General features: G+C 43.4%; 1 protein-coding gene across 1 annotated transcript in view; it reads left to right on the top strand.

Moving 5' to 3' along the window:
* RYR3 (ryanodine receptor 3) overlaps positions 1 to 21,764 on the top strand; it is a 370,839-nt gene that overhangs the window by 113,145 nt on the left and 235,930 nt on the right. The window contains exons 14-18 of the mRNA XM_036346438.1: positions 1,165 to 1,300; positions 5,365 to 5,460; positions 7,218 to 7,336; positions 14,216 to 14,349; positions 16,458 to 16,699. Coding sequence (XP_036202331.1) covers positions 1,165 to 1,300; positions 5,365 to 5,460; positions 7,218 to 7,336; positions 14,216 to 14,349; positions 16,458 to 16,699 — 727 coding nt within the window. The remainder of the gene's footprint in view (positions 1 to 1,164; positions 1,301 to 5,364; positions 5,461 to 7,217; positions 7,337 to 14,215; positions 14,350 to 16,457; positions 16,700 to 21,764) is intronic.

The raw sequence follows: 21,764 nt of genomic DNA, 5'->3' as shown, positions 1-21,764 counted from the left end.
CTGAGTCTCTAGAGATGGGGCCTGGATATGAGGGAAACACTAACTTGGGTCTGCAGGGGCCCTGGTCTGGCTCCATCCCCGGCTGTGCATGACCTTAGACAAGTCAGTCACATGCCTTCTCTGAAAATGGACATGGCGATTTGGCACTAACAGGCCAAATCTCTGTGTTGACAAGATTAATTACATACTCCTGCAGCATCCTGCCTCATTCCTGGGGACAGAGCCTGTCCCTTGGGCATTTCCAAAGTTAGTGACATGGGGTAGAGCCTCATGCAGCTCAGTAGGTCTAATAGTCTAAGGCTAGCAGACTATCTCTGGGGGCATTAGGCCTTATAGGCCACTGGAACTATAGCTCCTTAAGAACAGATTTTTTTTACCAGATGGCAGAGTACTGTCATTTAGATGGAACAGTAGTTAAAAATACACTTTTGATCTTATTGTCTCAAAATCCCACTTTTCTTTTGGGGAGTGGGTGCTGAGCGGGGGGGTGTGGAGCAAGCTGACTGGAATTTCTTGAACGTATTTGAGGTTTAAGAAAAAAAGATGTAAGCCTGGCTGGTGTGGGTCAGTGGTTGAGTGTCTACCCATGAACCAGGAGGTCATGGTTTGATCCTGGTCAGGGCACTTGCCTGGGTTTTGGGCTTGATCCCCAGTAGGGGGTGTGCTGGAGACAGCCAATCAATGATATTCTCATCACTGATGTTTCTATCACTCTCTCCCTCTCCCTTTCTCTTCTGAAATCAATCAAAAATATAGTTTAAAAGAGAGAGAGAGAAAATTAAATAGTATATCCAGGGCTCTGAGTGAGTCAGTCATTTTGCACTGGGCACCAAGCAGACATTTGTGAGACTCATTTATACTCACTCTTCCTCAACTCACCCTTGGTTTGAGTTAAATGTGTGGGAAAACCCTGTCAGAGACTGCTGACTCACTCCCCAAATGGATGCTATTTGGATCTCTGCGGCATAGAAATGAATATTTTGTTTTTAGGAGGAACAAAAAACAACAACACAAAACCCAATCTGGCAGCATATGAAGGTCCATTTGCATATTAGTATTATTAGCCTTAAAAACTGCATGTTATGGGAGGAGAAAGAACAGAATGGAAGGGGTCCACTTTCTTAATCAGGAATTTTTGCTTTTCCCCCCCACTTGCTGTCACAGGGAATGTTGGCCCTGGTGTTAACGTGCATTGATCGCTTAAATATCTACAACAGCGTAGCACACTTTGCAGGGATTGCAAGAGAGGAGAGTGGCCTGGCCTGGAAAGAAATTCTGAACCTTCTGTACAAATTGCTGGGTAAGTGCACACACAGCCCTCTCCCGGGAAGATTTCCAAGGGTGGTCTCCACGGATTTTCCACTGGACAAACCGAGATTGTCATCTGACTTCATTCCTTGGAAGCCTCTTATTAACCACTTGATTCTAACCCAGCCATTTATTCCATTAACTAGTAGCTTATTGTATTTTCTAAACTTAGAGCAAGAAGTCAACAGCAAGTGAAACAGATGGTAATCAGTTTTGCCAGAACTACCTGGGAAACCCTTGGCAGCCACCTAGCATTCTTTGAACCTCAGTTCCTCATCTTTAACGTGAGGTGTCTCCAGTCCTACACTTCTGACACCTCCGCTTTAAGGATGGTCACTCCCTTAAGCCCAGTGACCTTCCACTGTTGACTTATTGATCAGTCACGATTCTTGCTGCTTTGGCCTGTTCCTAATTTCATTCCAGTGGGAAAATAAAGGTGGTAAGGATGTTGCAGCACCCAGACTTTCTTCTCACAACACTGAATGTTCTGGTGCTTGCTACCTCCAGTGCTCCCATAGGGGCCCAGACTGCCAGGCAGTGGGAGGACGACAGCCGACAACAGTGCTGGCCTCTGCAGAGAGGTGGCCACCAGTAGTTGCTCAGACGTGGTGACAGGCAGCATTTTAGGGCTTTTCTCTGCAGTGTCTCTCTCATTAAAGGAAGTCCATAGAAAGTTGAGAGGGAGCCAGAGAGGAGTCCATAAAAATCAGGTTAGACCTATTCTCCATGTCAAGGATCAGGCTGATGCACTGGGATCATGGGCTCAATCGAGCCAGGAGAGGCTAGGAGGCTGTGTCACAGAAACATGGTGGCTGGGCCTGTGCACTTCAGGTCTGATCGCTGGGAGGAAACTGGAGGAAAGATGCCCTCCAACTCTTACTGTTTGGCTCCACTTGGCTCCAAATGGTTGAAAACAGGCATACAGCTTGCATTCACAAGAAATGGGCTCTGTAGTCTGTGGAATGAAATGGATAATGAGGGGAAATTAAATATGCTGGGACAGAATTAGCCCAGAATGGAGACTTCCTCCTAGAAACCATGACATTGCTGATACTTGAAGTGGAACAAAGAAAGACGATCTGCATGACAAAGAGAAAAAGGATAAAGAAGAAACTCCTGCACCTGCCTGTAGAGCCAACTCAATCCTAGAGGGCTGGCGTGGGGAAGCACCCAGGCATTAAGATCTTCTGAGATCCTAGCACTTTGTAAAGCTTGATCTGCCTCTCACTTTCCATTTACCGTAGATGGAGGTGTTTCCTTTGGTCATGGAATTTTTTTAAATTGTGGTAAACTGTACGTGATATACAACCATCACTACCATCCACCTCCGGAATCTTTTCATCTTCCCAAACGGAAACTCTGTATCATTAAACCATAACTCCACTTTCTTCTGTACCCCCACTCCCCAGAAACTACCATTCTACTTCCTGTGTTTAGGATTTTGACTAGTCTAGTTACCTCATATATGCAGTGGAATCATATAATATTTGTCCTTTTGTGATTGGCTTGTTTTATTAGCATAATGTCTTCCAGGTTCACCCATGTTGTGCCAGGATTTCCTTCCTTTTTTAAGGCAGAATAGTATTTTACTGTATGTATAGATCACATGTTAGGTATCCGTTCATACGTGGATGAACATGTTGCTATGAACATGTATGTGCCAAGTTTGAATCTCTGTTTTCAATTCTGTTGGTATATACCTAAAAGTGAAATTGCTGGATCATGTGGAATTCTATATTTACCTTTCTGAGGACCAGGCAAACTTTCCCACAGTGGCTATACTGTTTTATATCCCCACCAGCAATGTCTGAGCGATCCAGCTCATTGGCATCCTTGCAAGCATTTGGTGTTGTCACTATTTTTATTTTAGCTATTCTGATAGGTGTGTGATGATACCTCACTGTGGTTTTGATTTGCAATTTCCTATGGCTGATGATGGTGAACTTCTTTTCATGTGCTTACTTACCCTCTGCGTATTTCCTTCAATTGGGTATTTTTTACTGTTGAATTTTGCAAGTTCTTTACATATTTTGGATACTAGTCTTTTGTCCTACATAGTCATGAGCTGCATAACTACATATTTTGGATACTAGTCCTTTGTCCTACATAGTCATGTGCTGCATAACGACATTTCGGTCAACAATGGACAGCATATACAACAGTGATCCCATAAGACTGTAGTGGGGCTGAAAAATTTCTATTGCCTGATGATGTCGTAGCTGTAATCACTTAGTAGTACTCATGTATTTGTGGTGATGCTGGTGTAAACAAGCCTGCTGTGCTTGTTCTATAAGAGTATTGCACATACAATCATGTGTATGTGATACTTGATAATGATAATTGACTATGTACTTATCATACTATACTGTTTATTATTGTTTTAGAGTGTATTCTTTCCACTTATTAAATAAAAAAATTTCTGTAAAACAAAATGTATCAGGCTGATTGGACTGCCATGGTGCTGTGTGACCTTGTAAAGTCTCTTCCAACTCTAATATTTTGTAATGGTACAGCTCAAACTCAGAAATAATTATCACAACAATAGTAGCTAACATTTATTGGGCTCTGTGTGCCAGGTACTGGAATATCTCTGTTTGATCCTCAGAGCAACACTTTGAGGTGTAGATACTACTATTATCCCCTTTTTATTGATCAAGAAACTGGTGCTCAGAAATACACAAGGCATACATGTTGCAAGTGGTGGAACTATGGCTTGAGCCTGAGCAGACTGCCTCCCTGAGCTTAAGCTGACCTGAAAAGAAGGTTAGAAGCTCAGAACTAATTCTGGCCTCCACTAACTGCAGATATAAAGCTGAGGTCCTGGGGCAGACTTTTCCTTATCCAAATACCTTACAAGCATCTGTGAAAGCCCAGTCTTTGAAAATCAACAGCATCACAATCAAGCTACTAGGGGCCAGTCAGTTTACATCAGGAGTCCTCAAACTATGGCCCGCGGGCCACATGCAAATACAAATATTGTATTTGTTCCTGTTTTGTTTTTTAACTTCAAAATAAGATATGTGCAGTGTGCATAGGAATTTGTTCATAGTTTTTTTTTAACCTCAAAATAAGATATGTGCAGTGTGCATAGGAATTTGTTCATAGTTTTTTTTTTAACTATAGTCTAGCCCTCCAACGGTCTGAGGGACAGTGAACTGTCCCCGTTTAAAAAGTTTGAGGACCCCTGGTTTACATGGACTTGTTCCAGAGTTATATCTGCGGTTGGCTTATAGAAGGAAGGTTATTTCCTGCTCTAGATTTGGTGAAAATCTGATGACAGCATATTTCTCCTTCCCTTAGCAATAGCATCTATCATTGCTTCTCAAACATGAGCAGGCATCACAATAGGGTGGAGGGCTGGTTAAAGCACAGATGCTGGGCCTCATCCCCAGAGTTTCCAATTCAGTGGACCTGGGACAAAGAGAATTTGCATTTCTAACAAGTTCTCAGGTGACACTGACTTTCTGATCCAAGAAACCACACTTTGGGAACCGTTGTCATTGTCCTATATTCATGTGTTCTATATATTTCAGAGTTTCATGTTTAATTATTACTTACCTAGTAGTTTTACCAACCTATCCAGCTGTGTTCATTTGGGTGCTTTCTTTTAGCACTGAAAAATACTAAATCTCTAGCTAGGTTTAAGAAAACATTGCAAGGAATTGAGTTCTTAAGCAAATAATCAAGCAGATACTGGTTTTTTGTTTGTTTGTTTGTTTTTGCTTATCATCATATGAAGTAATTTTATTGGCCTGTGACTTTATTACCTCTTTCTCCTACTTCATGAATGCAGGAACTCTGCTGTTGTGTTCCCATTGCTCTATTCCCAGCAACTAGACAGGTGCCTGGTACATAGCAGATTCTCTGGAAGTATTTGGGTGAATGCTAGATTTATACTCTTCTAAATATAGAAACTGGATTGTATCAAAGGGCTAGGGAGTAGAAGATCATCATTCAATTCCTCTTAGTTACTAAGTAGCTGAAATATGTTTAACAGCTTCCCAAGTTCTTATGTCCATCATTGTGTCCTTTAACCAAACATTTCCTTGTTCGCAGCTGCCCTCATCCGTGGAAACAGAAACAACTGTGCTCAATTCTCCAATAACCTTGATTGGCTCATCAGCAAATTAGACAGACTAGAATCTTCCTCAGGTAAGACTTGACACCAATGGAGAGAGTGGCCTTTCTTTTTTTTCTTTCTGTAAAAAAGAAAACAATGTTAAATCTTTGAACAATGCTTTGTCCACTGGATTGCAATCAAATAATTACTTCAACAACAACAACAAAAAGAGCTAACTCTTCCTGACACCCCTATCACTTTAACAATTCTAACCCAATCCAAAGTCTGTCCTCTTCTGTTTCATGTTTCACTCTGTGTCTTCATCTTCATCCCCTGGATTTTTTCATCACCCCCCCGCCCCGGCGGCCCCCTGCCAGGGTCATGATCTCCTGCTTAGATTCTCTCTCTCTGGGTTTCTAAATGCTCTCTGGACATGGCCCTCCTAACAATTTGGGGTAGAAGCAGGACTGAAAAATGACTGTGGAATAAGAGGAAATGATGATTCTCCCACCCCTGAGTCACCCTTGACTTCATATCTAGAGCCCTTCATGATTCACAGAGAATTTGAGCCAAGAGAGTAGTCACTGTTGGTAAGTGGCCAAGTGACCATGCCATGATGCTCAGCAGTTTGCTTCCTCGGAGATGAGTGAACATGACAGGTGTGGGCCCCTCTCAGGGAAGCTGAAAGGTTTTGATGCTTTTTCAGTGTCTAGAGGAGACAGGAGCTTGAACAAGACGGACCAAGGGAAGGTTCTCCCGAGACCATCCACCTACACGTCTTTCAAACCTGTTTTCTTCAGCATCTCTTCCAATGGGCCACACTACATTTCAGGGCAATTTATGAAAACCCTGGGTGGAAAAAAACAGAATGATGAGGAATTTTCTCAATAAACCCAAGGAAGATACTGGCCAACTTCTTCCCTTGAGTTATTTTTGTTTTATTTTTAAAAATCTTATTGTTGAAAGTATTACAACAATATGTCACCCTATTTCCTACATTGACCTTTTCTAGCCCTCCCTCACCCCCTCCCCACTCCAGACCTTCACCACCCTATTTTCTATATCCATGGGGTATACATATATGCATACAAGTTTTTTGGTTGATCTCTTCTTAACCACCCATCCTCCCACACCTTCCCTTGAATTTTTATCATGGTTTTACCCTTATAGATGCCAGGCTGTTGGGGCACCAGTTAGTTTTCTTAAGCCTCCACTTAACGCAAAAAGCTTTCCAGTGTTCCAAGAAAAGGGGGCAAAGCCAAATAGTATTTTTTAGTGAGCTTATAAAATGAAAATAATTTCTGGACTGATTCCTAGGTAAACTCTTATTTGAGGAACACTTTAAATATTGTCTATCCCTCCTCTTTGCCCCCTACCCTGTCCCCCCCAGGCCTTCACCACATTACTGTCTGTACCCATGGGTTATGCATGTCTGCATAAATATTCTTTATCTAAGTTACTTGAATGACCTTTAGAATTTATAGCAACCTGGGCATCTGCTTTTCTATTTTTAAATTAAGTATTTCTTGGTTTGATCAAAGTAAGAATTCCAGTTTAGGGCAGCTCTTCTATATTTTGACACAGAAGTGTTGTGTCTTTGCCCAGGAAAGGGAAATGGGGTTGGTGCTAAATAAAAGTCAACGCTAATTCCAGACTGGTTGGCCCTCAGAGGTTCCTAAAGTCTACAAGAGATGAGTGCATCCTTCTTCTGGCTGGAAATATTTAATAGATTCAGAGAATTGATGATATTCTGTACTCTCAGGACAGTCTTTTCATTCTCAGGTTTCAAAATGATGGCCAGTTTGGTAAGTTATTTAATGTCCAAATGACTTTTGTGGCATTCACATAGGCATCTTGGAAGTGTTACACTGCATCCTGATTGAAAGCCCAGAAGCCTTAAACCTGATAGCAGAGGGCCACATCAAGTCCATCATCTCCCTCCTGGATAAACACGGACGGAACCACAAGGTGGGTGATCAACTTTACCTGGCTTTTCCCTTCCTGCCACTTAATATCCATTGTGTGCTATTGAGACTGTGTTGCCTTGCTCTCTTTCCTGGCTTTAAAAAACACACAAAACATTGAGAAACAGGTTCTGAAAGACCCTTCCTTGCCTAGGAGATACTACAAGCCAGACAATCACAGTGGATCTTAGATGATCACCATTTCCAAGTCTTGCTCATCATCATTAGCCCTTGACACACAGCAGACTGTGAGGCACTTGGCTAGAGTCCGTACAAGGCCAGCTAGGATGCACTCCCACCCTCTAGGAGCTTAACAGTAATAACAGCTAATCCCAGCTATCTGAAGAACATATACAAAAATCAGATACAGGTAATGTAGACAGTCTTGTTATTAAATGAAATTGGCTTTTCCGTGAGTCAGACCAAGTGAAATAAATAAATCCACATGAGCCAGCAAGAGGACTAAAGCTGTGGGTCTCACCCTCCGATACACAACAACAGCTGTGTGACTTTAGGCCTCAGTTATTTCATCTGTAAAATGAAAGCACTTCACTTACTAAGGTGGAATGCTACATCAATTTTTTTGAGGTCTCTTTACGCCATAACCTCTGTTTTTACGGAATTATATGTATAAAGACACAACGATCTTTGAGGAAAGTCTATTAAAATACACTTTACCCTGATGCCTCAGCATATCCCCCTCCTACATGAAGGTTGCGACACTGACTATTTAGGCAGGTACTCCAAGACTGAGGAAGTGTATTTCAAAAGCAGATGGCATGACTGGGCGTGGGGGACAACAGCTGGGATCCTGCAGAGTGGAGGGAACTCAGCTTGATCACTGGCCCTTTTTGTTTGCCATCATTTAGGGGCACTTCGCATTTAAGACACACCTTAGGGGGGGGGGCAGGAGAATGAGCCTCTGCAGCGTTGCTTGGATGATATGTATCACCCTTAGGAAGTAAAAAAGTCAGGGTCCTTAGCAACTGTAAAATTGCTTGGCAAAGACTAGAAAGAAATATGTGGGGTCTGTAATTGCTTTTCCAAATGTGGTAAATCAAAAGCAGGTATGAGGTTCCAACTGCAGTCCAGCTTCTCTGTGTCCCAACATATTTCTTCCCACCTGCAAAATGTAATGAGAATAATTGATAAGTACCTGTGTAACACGTGTTCTGAGCCATGATCTATGTGCAGATGTCAAACGAAGCCTTAGACAGGGAAGCTGTTGTCATGTCATTGTCCCTGGGGCTTCTTTGTGACCACACTGCATAATGCACTTCATAAAACCAGTTTGCAAGAGCATCTTTTAGCCAAAAATCACAAAGCATTAATGGATGTCACTTGGCAGCAAGTTGATGACTATTCTGCCCATTCTAGAGTTGAATAAATTGAGGCTGAAGTGCTTTACTAGAAATTCATACCTGGTCTTATATGTTACTCAAGTGCACCAGCAGATAAGTCTTTAATCTTCTAGAGCCAAGAAATCCTGTTTCAAAAATCCTGGCGATGTTGTCAAAGCTCAGGCGACATGGTCTTGATACATAGATAGTCTCCTCAAGATGTCCCCTTTTTGTCTTTTGATAGATTTTTGGATGAAGGTTTCCTTGCCATGAATTTAGTTCTACTTTTAGAGATTACTCAATTGGATAACATATTTTAAAAAAAAAAAGAGTCCAGTCTGAAATCATCAGGAGAGGTATTTGTAGTAACTTTGCAGAGAATGTGCCGAGTACAGGCCAGATTACTATTGAAAGACTTTATCTTTGCTTGGAAAATGCCAAGGTAGTATTTTCCTATCCAGGCAGCTCTGTTTTCCCCAGTCCCAGGTGTCTTCTGCACCTTCACTTAGTTTTCCATGAAGACAGTGACTGAATATATGCAGAAATTTACAGCCACAAAGCAACTCCCAACTCTTGCAACAACAGCAACAGTAATAATGAGGATAATGGTAGCTAACATTTATTTTGAATTTGACAAATGCCAGGCTCTGTCTTCAGTGTTCACATGCATTTTCTTTAGTCCTCATTATGAGGCCATGGAGTGGCATTATTATTTCCACTTGACAGAGGCGGAGTCAAGAGCCTTGGGATCATAAGCAACTTGCCAGAGGTCACAGGGCTAATTGATGTCAGAGTAGGACCAGCATTTTGCTCTCCCAACTCCAAGTTTAATATTCCTTCCAGGTTTCTCTAGCTGAAGTCTATGAACATGTTATTCAGGGCCCACATCCTCTGTGAGAAAGTGTCATTTGTGTTCTTTATTTAAAGTTATCTTGTATACCAAACTCTTTGTAGTGACAAATTCACACTTAGAAGGCATTTTCATATGATGAGTTCATGTTTCTCAGATTGAAGTTTGAGAGTCCATGAAAGTGGTCTTCAGAGTCATGACATTTATCTTTTAAAAAATGTTTCTACATCTTGTGGGTTTGAGAAACTCCTGTCTGTACCATGCCCCCTATAAGCACATGCTTAGAACAGAGAGTATCTACAATAGTGGTGATTATACCTCCCTTCCTCTCTGAGAGTTTTCAGTTACTAGCTCTGTCCCTACTAAAAGAAGCATTGCCACTCATCTAAAGCATAATCAAGTTAAAGATAAACAGTTTAGAGGGAAAAAGCATAATCCTTGAAGTGAAAGGGACAGGAGTGGGGTACACTGCCCACTCCCCATTTTCTGAATGCACTCTGTTCCTTGATCCCTCAGCATCTCCTCCCTACTTCTCAAAATTCTTCCCTTCAAAACTTAGTTCACATACCACTTCCTCTATGAAGCTTTTTCTTATTCCAATTGGCCATGGTTTCCTCTCCTCGATCCTTATACCACTTGCACTCTGTTACGTGGTGGTTCCATTCGGCCTTTTATTATAGTTTTTTTACACACGTATTTCTCTCGCAGATGCAAAGTTCCTTCATAGCGGGTGTTATTGGAGAAGCATGTGGCTTGTCTTTCTCCATTGCTAGTGCGAGTGGCATCCTGAGGGATCAGCTTCATAATCCCCATAATGCCATATGTTATACATGGCAGGCATTTGATACACGTTTGTTAAAGGTGTAAAAAATGAGTAAAAGGAATGAATGAGTAGAGCCAGAATCAATTTCCACCTCACCTTGAATGGATAGAAACTCACATATATGGACAGGCCTTGTCTCAGTTCAAGACTAATCAATGGGAGGACTCCATTCTGTGTGGTCAGAGACAGGCTCCTTTCCTCTAGCACAGTGGTTCTCAACCTTGGCTTTGGCTGCACATTAAAATCACCTGGGAATCTTTTTAAAATCCTGATTTCTGGGCCTCATCCTCTGGAAATTCTGTTTCTTTGTTACTAATGTTGTGGCCCCACCCCATAACAAAGAAACAGAATTTCTGGAGGATGAGGACCAGAAATCAGGATTTTAAAAAGATTCCCAGGTGATTCTAATGTGCAACCAAGGTTGAGAACCACTGCTCTAGCAGCTCCCCATCCTCTAAGACAGAGCTTCACAAACTGTAATGCTGTAATGTGATTACAAATCTCCTAGGGATGGCATTAAAATGAAGTCTCTGATCTAGTGAGTCTGGGAATAGGAGGGGTGGTGCCTAAGCATCTGTATTTCTGGTAAGCTCCTAGGATCATCCTTGGAATAAGGAGACCCTTGGGTTTTATCATTCTTTCTGAATTTCTACAACCAGCCGGAAAGAGGATTGTGTGGGTTTTTAGGGGCCAGTATATCAGTGTAAGTGAAGTACCCACTTTTCATTGGCAAGAACTCAGCCTCATGACCTCACATTACTGCAAGGAAGGCTGGGAAATGTAGTCTCTCGTGTGCTCAGAATAGGAAGGAAAACAGAGTCTGGCGACTTACTCAGCAGTAACTGCCACAGCAAATCACACATCCCAGAGGCCGCTGAGATGTTATTTCTGCATTGGAAAATACAGATGACCAGTAGGCACAGTGCCTGTGTCTCCAGGATGGATCAGCCCTCGCCACATTCCTTTCACTTTCAAGAGAATCCATTTAAATTTTCTAGAAAAGGAGGTGTGTCCCCATTCCTTATTTTACCCAAAGATATGCCTTCTGAAGCACAGCCTAAACCAGCGGTTCTCAACCTGTGGGTCACGATGCCTTTGGCAGTCGAACGACCCTTTCACAGGAGTCACCTAAGACCATCCTGTATATCAGATATTTACATTATGATTCATAACAGTAGCAACATTACAGTTATGAGGTAGCAACGAAAATAATTTTATGGTTGGGTCACAACATGAGGAACTGTACTTAAAGGGCCAGAAGGTTGAGAACCACTGGCCTAAACAATGCCAGCCACAATACTTTATGGCACTATCTATTCGGAGATGAGACACTATTAGGCTATGTTCTTTCTCGGAACCCTTTTTCTCTCTGCTATTACATTGTATGTAGATTAAGCTGCTTCCCTCAGGCTGTTACAGCAAAGCTCCTGCATCTGTCACTCCAAGGCAAGACAGATGAAAATGTATGATAGACTGGGTGATAAGTATTTAATTTCCTGGCCATCTATGGCTCTTTTCTTTGAGAAATTATCCTCTGGATTTCCAGTTTTACAACCCATACATTCCACAGACTGGTGATGGTACGAGTCCATAAAACTCTCTTTGGGATCCTTTTCTGCTTGTCCCATAAATGTGCTTTGTATTTATGTGGAAAAAAATTGACATTCAGGGAGTCAGGTAGAAAACTGGTTTGTGAGAATTATGAATACAAATGCTACCAACAACCTGAAGTCATCCAACCCATGAAGCATTGAGTCTTCCAGTGGCCACTTTGAAAGACTTCTGGGGTCCAACCCCCGCAGGTCCAGGGGTCCCCAAAGGTGTGGATGGAGTCGGCGAAGAAGGAATGACACAGAGACAGCGTTCAGTTGATCAGCAGCCTAGCCAGGATCTCTAGCCAGGATCTCCAGCCAAGTTCTGGTCTGGATCTCCAGCGAAGTTCTGCTAGGTTCTCCAGCCAGGTTCTCCAGGTTCTCCAGCCAGGTTCTGTAGCCAGGTTCTAGTCAGGTTCTCTTGCCATGTTCTATAGTCAGGTTCAGTAGCCATGTTCCCTCGCTAGGTTCTCCAGCCAGGTTCAGTCACCAGGTTCTAGTCAGGTTCTCTTGCCAATTTCTGTAGTCAGGTTCAGTCCAGGATCTTTTGCCATGTTCTCTCGCTAGGTTCTGTCTCTAGGTTCTGTCTCCAGTTTCTGTCCAGGATCTTTTGCCATGTTCTCTCCAGCGAAGTTCTTCTGTCTCTAGAGAACGTTCTGTGTAGGTTCTGTGCCTAGGTTCTGTCTCTCTTAGTTCTGTCTTGTTACATCTGTATTTATACCAGTTGATTCCAATCCTATCAATCTCTATTACAAAGGTTAGGGCGTTTCTTATCTCCATTCCAGGGAGTAAAGATTATGTAGCTTAAGCATGATTGTTCGTAGTTAAAGTGATTAATTACCCACCTGGCACTTAGTTAAGAGGTTTTATTCCCTCCCTAACTTCAGGGGAAAATCCCTACCAGGGGAAACAACCTTTCTCAGAGACCTTGGTTAAAACACGTAGTGCCAAGAAGGTGAGCAAACATATTAAGAACAGTATGCCATATATGCCAGGTCCCTTGAAACAGCAAGGATAGACCGGCTCCCGGCAAAAGACTGAAATGCAGCCACCACCTCCTTGTCAATACAGCCTGCCACAGTCCTGGCTTTTACTTACGGACTGCTGTTTGCACATGGCTCCCTGTAGGGGAGACAGGGAGGAGCAGTACCTGGTCCAGCACAGTGTGCTCTGCCGTGGCAGGAACACAGAATCTGAATGAAAGAGGATGATGCACAAGGAGTCAGGGTGGGTGAGAGGCCAGCTTGTGGTGGAAAAGGCCAGTGTAGCTGGCAAACAAAAGGAACAGAAGCTGCTGGCTGGTCTCATAGATTCAGGTGCCACTGTGCTCTTGCAAGTTTGGCATCACTCTAGGGGGGAGAAGGAGAGCAGGTGAAATGCTTTTGAAGATGGATTTCTAGGAATATAAGAGTATCTTCACAGTGAGAGACCCACAGACCGGAACCTGTCCTACTATCACATCTACCCAACCCACAGGAGCTTCCTAAGCCTGCTACGACGTGCCAGGGACTGAGCCCAATGGGAACCCTAGTGCCTTTCCGGGAGAGCTGTATTAGTGCCTGTTGATCATGGTGCAGAGTGGAGCATCAGATTCAGTTTGTGGCCAATGAAGGGCCTTCCATCCCAGGCCTCTACTCCTGCACAACTCCAAGAGGTGCCTGGATTTTGTATCCTGAATACCTCTCCTCACCCTGGTCCTGGCCCTGGAAGGGTTATTAATCTAGGCCCGTGGTCGGCAAACCGTGGCTTGCAAGCCACATGTGGCTCTTTGGCCCCTTCAGTGTGGCTATTCCACAAAATACCACGTGCAGGCGCACACGTACAGTGTGATTGAAACTTCGTGGCCCATGTGCAGAAGTTGGTATTTTGTGAAAGAGCCAGTATTTTGTGGAAGAGCCACACTCAAGGGGCCAAAGAGCCGCATGTGGCTCGCGAGCCGCGGTTTGCTGAGCCGCAGTTTGCCGACCACTGATCTAGGCAGTCAGTCTTCAGAGCCAGACTCATCCACTTTAACAGAACAGTAACCACAAATGACATGTGCAATTTGGAGGAAAGGGCATGAGACCAGGGCAGAGGGGATGGTAGGAAGCCCAGTCTCATTTCCCAAGAGGCTGAAGGCTCTGGGGCATTACTGACCCACGCCTGGGGTGGAGGTGAGGCTTCCTTGACTGTAAACAGGTCCTCCCTCCTGTCACCTGGCCCTTACCCTGTGGGAAGCCTGCTTCTGTCCTGTCACCTGGCAGTCAGGCCCTAAGTTGGTGGACACGTCTTGCTGCAGGTTCTAGATGTCCTGTGCTCCCTCTGTCTCTGCAATGGGGTGGCTGTGAGAGCCAACCAGAATCTGATCTGTGACAACTTGCTGCCCCGGAGAAACCTGCTCCTGCAGACACGGCTGATTAACGACGTGACGAGGTAAGGCCACCATCATTGTTCCAAAAGGGGCATCTTGTCTCCAGACAGGGAAGAGGGCTGATTTGAACTCCAAAGCCACTCACCCACCATTTCCATGATGATTCTGGCACATATGAGAGCAGGCACATGTGCAGTCTTTTAGGGCCTTGGACTCCAACCTACTCTCTCCTGAAGTGCCCAAGGAGTATATGTACCACCCAAGGGCTGAAGAATTTGGCCGGAAGTGGTCTACCACATTTTCTTTTAAACATCAATGAAGATTTATCTTGTACCTTCTTCATAACATATTTATTCTTATTTCTATATACCAACTTTTTTCTACAAATCTCTTACAGAATAGATGTCCCATGTTGATACCATGGCTTAGTGAATCCTCTGGCACATGGCCATTTACCCAGGAATAACTGTGCCAGTCAGATGGAAAGCATGGACACAGGTAGAACCCTAGGCTGATGGTCCACACCTGAGAGTCTGTGAACTCACTGGGCCTGGACTCGGCAGGCCCAAGGTTCTTCAGCAACTTTCCACCTGGACCCACTTCCTAATCTGCAATGGTGAGAGAAGAACCTTCCCTCTGAAGTGTAGAGCAGCCAGCAGAGCTAAGCCATCCATACCAACATTTTTCTTCTTGGGACCAGCCTGGTTTTTCCCTGCCCATCCAAAATGGAACACTACCCCAGCCCAGAACAGTAGAAACCCAGAAAAACTGAGTGTTTTGTCCCAAGGTCTTAACCACTTTGCTAAATACATTAAAACCTCTGGCCTTTAAAAGGTTGCCTAAAAGTGAGTTCTTCTCCCACCCCTTTTTCTGTCATCTAGGTTGAATTTTATTTTTTTTCAGCTGTATTGAAGTATAATTGACCAACAATATGGTAAGACATTCAAAATGTACAACATGATGATTTGATATACATGTACATTGTGAAGGAACTCTACCCAAAGGATTGAATAATACATCCATCACCCCACATAGTTCCCCTTTTGGGGGGAGGAGGATAAGGACATTTAAGTTCTCTCTTAGCAAATTTCAATTATGCAATACAATGCCATCAGCTATAGTCACCATGTTATACATTAGATCCTCAGACTTCATCTTACAACTGAAAGTTTATAGTCTTTCACCAACCTCTACCTATTTTTCCTGTCCCCACCTCAGCGCCTGGCAAACACTTTTCTATTGTCTGTTTCTATGCATTTTTATTTAGATTCCACATATAAGTGGTACTACGCAGTATTTTCTTCTCTGTCTGGCTTATTTCTAATGTGACTTCTTAATGCTTTCAAAGGGCCATTGTTATTAATAATGCTTGGTGACAAAGCTGCTGTTATGAAATGATTAAACCAATTTACTGGAAGAATGGAAGAAGCCATTTCTTTCACTTACAATAAGAAATGAGGATTTGTAATCATGCAGCTCTATATAACATCTTCAACCTCTTTACCTGTGGCTGACACTCAGTAAATGTTAGTTACCTTGAGTGGAACATTTAAAGAGAGACAGGTTCTCTATATTTTATAATGAAATTAATGTTGTCCTGACACCTTCCTAAGAATTTGATCAGGTGTTGGAGGCTCGCCATGGCCAGTATTGCTCAGTGATTAGAGCATTGGCCCATGCACTGAAGGGTCTTGGGTTCCATTCGCAGTCAAGGGCACGTACCTGGGTTGCTGTTCCATCCCCCACCCTCATCGGGAGTGTGCAGGAGGCAACCAATCAATGTCTCTCTCTCACATCGATGTTTCTCTCTCCTACAACCCCCTCCCCGACCTCCTGTACCCCTTCTACTCTCTGAAAAATCAGTGGGGGAAAAAGAAAGATATAGATAGATATAGATATAGATATAGATATAGATATAGATATAGATATAGATATAGATATAGATATAGATATAGATATAGATATAGATACATCATCAGGTGAGAATTAACAACAACAACAACAAAAATTGTTGGTGGCTCAAAGCTTTTTCTACTTTAGAACAATATGAAAAACACAAAATTGCTCTTGCCCTTGGATTAATTGAGCAGTGCCTCCTCTGGTCTGGTTCAATTTGCTTTCTCAGTTCTTAAGAATCAGTAAATGCCACCTGCCCTATGTTTAATTTCAGTATTCGGCCAAACATCTTCCTGGGAGTCGCTGAGGGCTCAGCACAGTACAAGAAGTGGTACTTCGAGCTCATTATTGACCAGGTGGACCCCTTCCTAACACCAGAGCCCACACACCTGCGGGTGGGCTGGGCCTCGTCCTCGGGCTACGCTCCGTACCCCGGAGGTGGAGAAGGATGGGGAGGCAATGGTGTTGGTGATGACCTGTACTCCTATGGCTTTGATGGACTTCACCTTTGGTCAGGTGAGTACTTTGCCAAAGCTTTGGCCCCTTATCTTTTACTAGGGGTGATTGAGACTTGACTTGTGTGAACTGAAACTGTCACTTTCTGTATGAATGATATAGACTCGAGCATAAACTAGAGATGGTGAGGTGGGAAGAACATCAGATCTGAAATGAGACACTTGCTTTTAGCCATGACTCTGGCACTTCAGCTGCGTGATGGGTTCGGCCCCTTCCCTTTCAAGCTCTGTGTCTGTACAGCCTGACGAGCAGAGACTTTCAGGATTATATGGACAAACGGGGAAGGAGAAAGACTCAGCATTTATGACTGGGCAGTGAGCTACAAATCTTTTGTACATGTTTCCTCCCTTTTTATCTTTACAATGACCCCTTAAGGTAGATAATATTGACCCCATATTACAGATGTGGAAACTGAGGCATAAAAATATTTAAGTCATTTATTCACAGTCACACTGGGAGGGATCCAGATCTGACAATAAGCCTGACACCTTGTCAGTGCAACATGTTACTTCATGATGCACTTTATAAAATGTCTGGGTCTGTACCTGATACATTGGAGATGGTAATCAGTTAAAAATAATCTGAAGCTTCCTTTTTAAAAATAAACATTGTTTTCCCCAAGTGCGTCTATGGCCTGTGGCTGTGCAGGAATGAGCTGGCTTCCGCCAGGTGAAAATGCAAGACTGCCCATGCTCTCAGCCCAGCACAGGAGTTCTCCCTCGCTGTCCGCAGTGTGTTTTACCTGTATCTTTTGCAAAACTGCAAATGTGTTCCTTATAGAAATCCCTTACATAAGCATTGTGCTGCGTGCCTCTTACATAAGGAACCATGACACACATCCTACCTTCAATTCAATAGGAGGGAAAAGTTTGTCTCTAAATGACAAATCTGTCCATTTTCTTTTGTAACTGGAAACCCATCACGTTTTCCTTCTGCCCTTAGCTTTCAGGCTAAAACCATTAGCTCAGGTCCTGATGACATGCTTCTTGTAGACTTTATTTTCAATTTCTTGTAGGCTTTATTTTCAATTTGTGTTTGTAGGTGTGTGTGCTGTTTTAAATTCATTTTAAACATCTTTAAACTCTTAGGAATGGTGTGAACTTATTTACATACTTGTCTTGGGTTATTCATGGGAAGAAAGAGAGAGCCCTATCTCTGTCCGTGTTTTATGTGTCCGAGGGTCAGCATGGTACAGACAAAACCAGATTCAGAACGGCAGGATGATGGGTTAGAACAGGTGAAAGTCTTGTCTTGTTGTTCTCTTATCCTCCCAACTTAACCTTCCCTGGTTCCATCTTCATGGGGGTAGGGGTGGGTCTTGCCTTCTCGGTTCTCAGAGCCCCATCATGTGTGGCTGTGCAGTAGTAGCATTGCCCTTAGGTTATCATCACATGTCACAAGGTTCTCAGAACGTTGTCTTTCGGGAAGTGATTTGAGGAGACATCATTGTGCTCACACCCACCCACAGCTCCTGAGTTTGGTGGAATTGAATCTGTGAAGGAATGAAGAGCATTGACTTGAGACAATGATTACCCCATTGCCTTCTGTTTGCTGCTCATCTCCCACCATCTCACCAACACAGTGCAAGAGTATTTTTGGGGTGCTAGTCTACTCCCAAAGAGAACTCTGCATGGGGGTTGGTTAAAGAACTATGAAACACATTTACACTCTTGTATGAAACAAATTGGACTCTTGTTTCGAAGAGAAACTAACAATTCTCAAAGAAAAGAAAAATGTTTGGTCTTTTCCAGACTTTGCAGCACTACATGGAACCACCAGTATATCCCTTTGTAGAATTTCCAGAATAAATATATCAGTTAGTCAGGAGGGAGTCAGAGAGCCCACTCATTGTATATCCAGAAAGGGCTGCTGTCTGTGCATTTAGGACCTGACCCTCCATCTAATTGTGTATCATTCCAGGAGCGTACAGGGCACAGGAGTGGACAGTGCTCCCCTCATTCCTCTTGTCCTCCCTCCTCTGAAGACCAGGGAGGTGGACACGCCCACACCAGTTATCACTAGCAGTGCCTCTGTGATTGGTGATGGGGAGGAGGCTTGGGTCTCAGCTTTTCAGAAGCTGGCAGTGGCTCTCTGAACGTTACCCACGCTTAGTAATACAAGTACGTTTAGGAAACTTCACCCCTCAGTCTTCAGCACCTGATGAGATGTAGGGAAACCAGTGCCTGTGAGATTTATAATTTTCATGCTCACTGAAATACAAAGCTTCCTTGTGTCTGAATTCTCCAACCGGCACACAGGAATATATATCTCACAGAAGGCACCACGGGTAAATATGTCAGCATGTGCCCCAGCTGATGAAATAGGGTTCTGTTAATGACTCTCACCAGGATAGCAGTGAATTCTGGACTATCTGATGAACGGGTAATTGTCTGCTGAAGAAATAAAATGGAAATGACCCTCCAACTTACTTGCTATCAGAGGGAATGGAGGGTGGCCAGGGAGAGATATTGGAAACTGGTTATGATAGTTTTTCTCCTTTTCCTTGAGATCCAAATGCTCAGGCCCACTAACTTTCAACTTACATGTGTGCATAAATTAAGCCACTGCCTTGGACTGGTCTTCAATGCACTTATGGAAGCACAGTAGAGATGTTGTCATGGTTGGGGAAAATGGCAGTGCCTCCAATGCTTTGTTATTGGAAAGACTCGAAGAAACAGCAGGGCTTTGGAGTTATGCCCGGTTTGAATCCCAGCTCCTCCACTTACTGGGCAAATGGCTTAACCTCTCAAAGACTTGGTTTCCTCAGATAAAATGAAGATGTGCTATATGCTCTTGTAGAATTTAAATGAGATGAGGGACATGACGTTTTTTAATTGTTTTTAGTTTATCTTTATTGTTGAAAGTATTACAGATGTCCCCCTTCCTCCCCGCCACCCCAGTGACACCTTCCTCCCCACTACTGCCCCCTCCCCAGGCCTTCACCACACTATTGTCTGTGTCCATGGGTTATGCGTATATGCATATAAATTCTTTGTTAATCTCTTCCTACCCACCTCCTTCCCTCTGAGATTCGTCAGTCTATTGTATGCTTCCTTGTCTTTGGAACTATTTTGTTTTTCAGTTTATTTCTTTAGATTCCACGTATAAGTGAGGTCATGTGATATTTTTCTCTTCCCTACTCGCTTATTTCACCTTCCATAATAATCTCCAGAAGGGACATGAAGTTCTTGACACACATTAGATACCCAGTAAATATCACTTGCACTTCCCTCCTTGCCTGCAGAGTCCACTGTTCTCCTAAAGACCAAGCCCAGAATTCCGGGTCCCTCACTCGAGACCATAAGAGTAGCCCCATCTTAAGGGGCTAAAGAACCCAAGTCCCATGCTGAATGGGAAAGGAAGTTTCAGAGTGACATCCTGGGAGTATCCATGAGCTTTTTCTCTGTGTAGCAGGAGGCCAGTCTTAATAGGTCTATTTCACCACAGAAGCCTGTGAATTCTCTTTCAAGTATCCGCTGTACAAATATCCCCCTTCTCAACCCTGCCCAGCCCTCTCTACAGAATCCGAGGTCAGCTCAGCCTCTGCGTTTTCCCTCTGGGAGAAATGGTTCTTTTATTGTCATGGCACCACTGTCCCTCTCCTGGCAGGGCCTTCATGTAGCCTTTCAGGTCTGCATTCGGAGTTGAATGTGGCTCAGAGCAGCCTAGAGTATGTTACTGGCTAGGGAGCAGTTTCACAGGAGGAGGTCACACCTACCCTGCCTTTTTAACAACGTTTTCCTTGCAAAATCAAAACAAGTAGAGGAATTTACCTTCCCAAGAGATGAGTGATAACAAGAAGTGAATGAATGGTGTGCCTCTTGATTTAACATGACTTCTGACTCATCAGGATAATGTGTCTCTATAGTCAAATTTATATAAGAGGGTCTTTATCTGTCTCCTTACTAAGATGAACCCCAGGGTACCTGTTTGTATATCAAAACTCACCCCATTATGACTCAGACCTTTCCAGCCCCAGTGAACCCTCTCTCTTTCCAGTTGCCTAAGTATTTGTGTTTATGTTATAATGCCAGCTCTGCAGTGCCCAGGGTAATAGAAGTGCTGAGCATCAGTGTTCCCAGTTGCCTACATTACTCATCACAATAGACTAAAGCTGCAGTAATATATCCTTGGGTTAATCTGAAGATGTGCAGCAGATGATAAAATGGTTTTTTCCTTTATCCTAAAATGCTAGGTTAGAAATGGCCTTTCCTGGAGTTCCAGGTGGGCCTGAGCCTATCAGTCAGGGGTTTCTTCAGACCAGCAAAGCCAGGGCACCTCCCAGCCTGTCTCATGGGTGATCCCTAGGATTACTCAGAGTTCTTAATATATTGAAAAGAAAGCAGTTGAGGCAACTTAGAAACAAACTCTCTGCACCAACTCTGCTTTTCCTTGCTACAGCTTTTTCTGTCCATTGTTCTAAAAGAGGTTAAATTTATTAAACATATTTGAAAGTGACTTTTTTTGAGCACTATCAATAAAAGGACTTAATGATTTCATTAACTTAATACAGTGATTTTATTTTTTATTTTTTTGAATTTTGTTAGGGGTTTTTTAATAAGTGTCAGAGGGTAGAAACCTCCCTACTACAACTTACTTTTTGTCTGTTCAACAGAAACATTTTTTTTTAATCCTCATCAGGAGATATGCTCATTGATTTCAGAAAGAGGGAGAGAGGGGAAGGGAGAGAATTATGGAGAAATATTGATGTGAGAGAGAACATCGATCGGCTGTCTTGCATACATGTCCCAATCAGGGACCAAACCTACAACCTAGGTATGCGCTCTGCCCAGGAATTGAACCCACAGCTTTTCAGTGCATGGGATGACACTCCAATCAACTGAGCCACCCTGGCCAGGTCAGCAGAAACTATTTTTGTTAATCACCATTAACTTGTGCTGGGGTCCAACCCCAGCAGGTCCAGGGGTCCCCAAAGGTGTGGACGGAGTTGGCGAAGAAGGAATGACACGGAGGCAGCCTTCGGGTGATCATCATAGCCAGGTTCCTCTAGCCAGGATCTCCAGCCAAGTTCTGTCTAGGATCTCCAGCTAGGTTCTGTGTCCAT

Source organism: Myotis myotis, unplaced genomic scaffold, assembly GCF_014108235.1.
Source record: "Myotis myotis isolate mMyoMyo1 unplaced genomic scaffold, mMyoMyo1.p scaffold_m19_p_1, whole genome shotgun sequence".
NCBI lineage: Eukaryota > Metazoa > Chordata > Mammalia > Chiroptera > Vespertilionidae > Myotis > Myotis myotis.
This window is presented reverse-complemented; position numbering and strand designations above follow the sequence as displayed.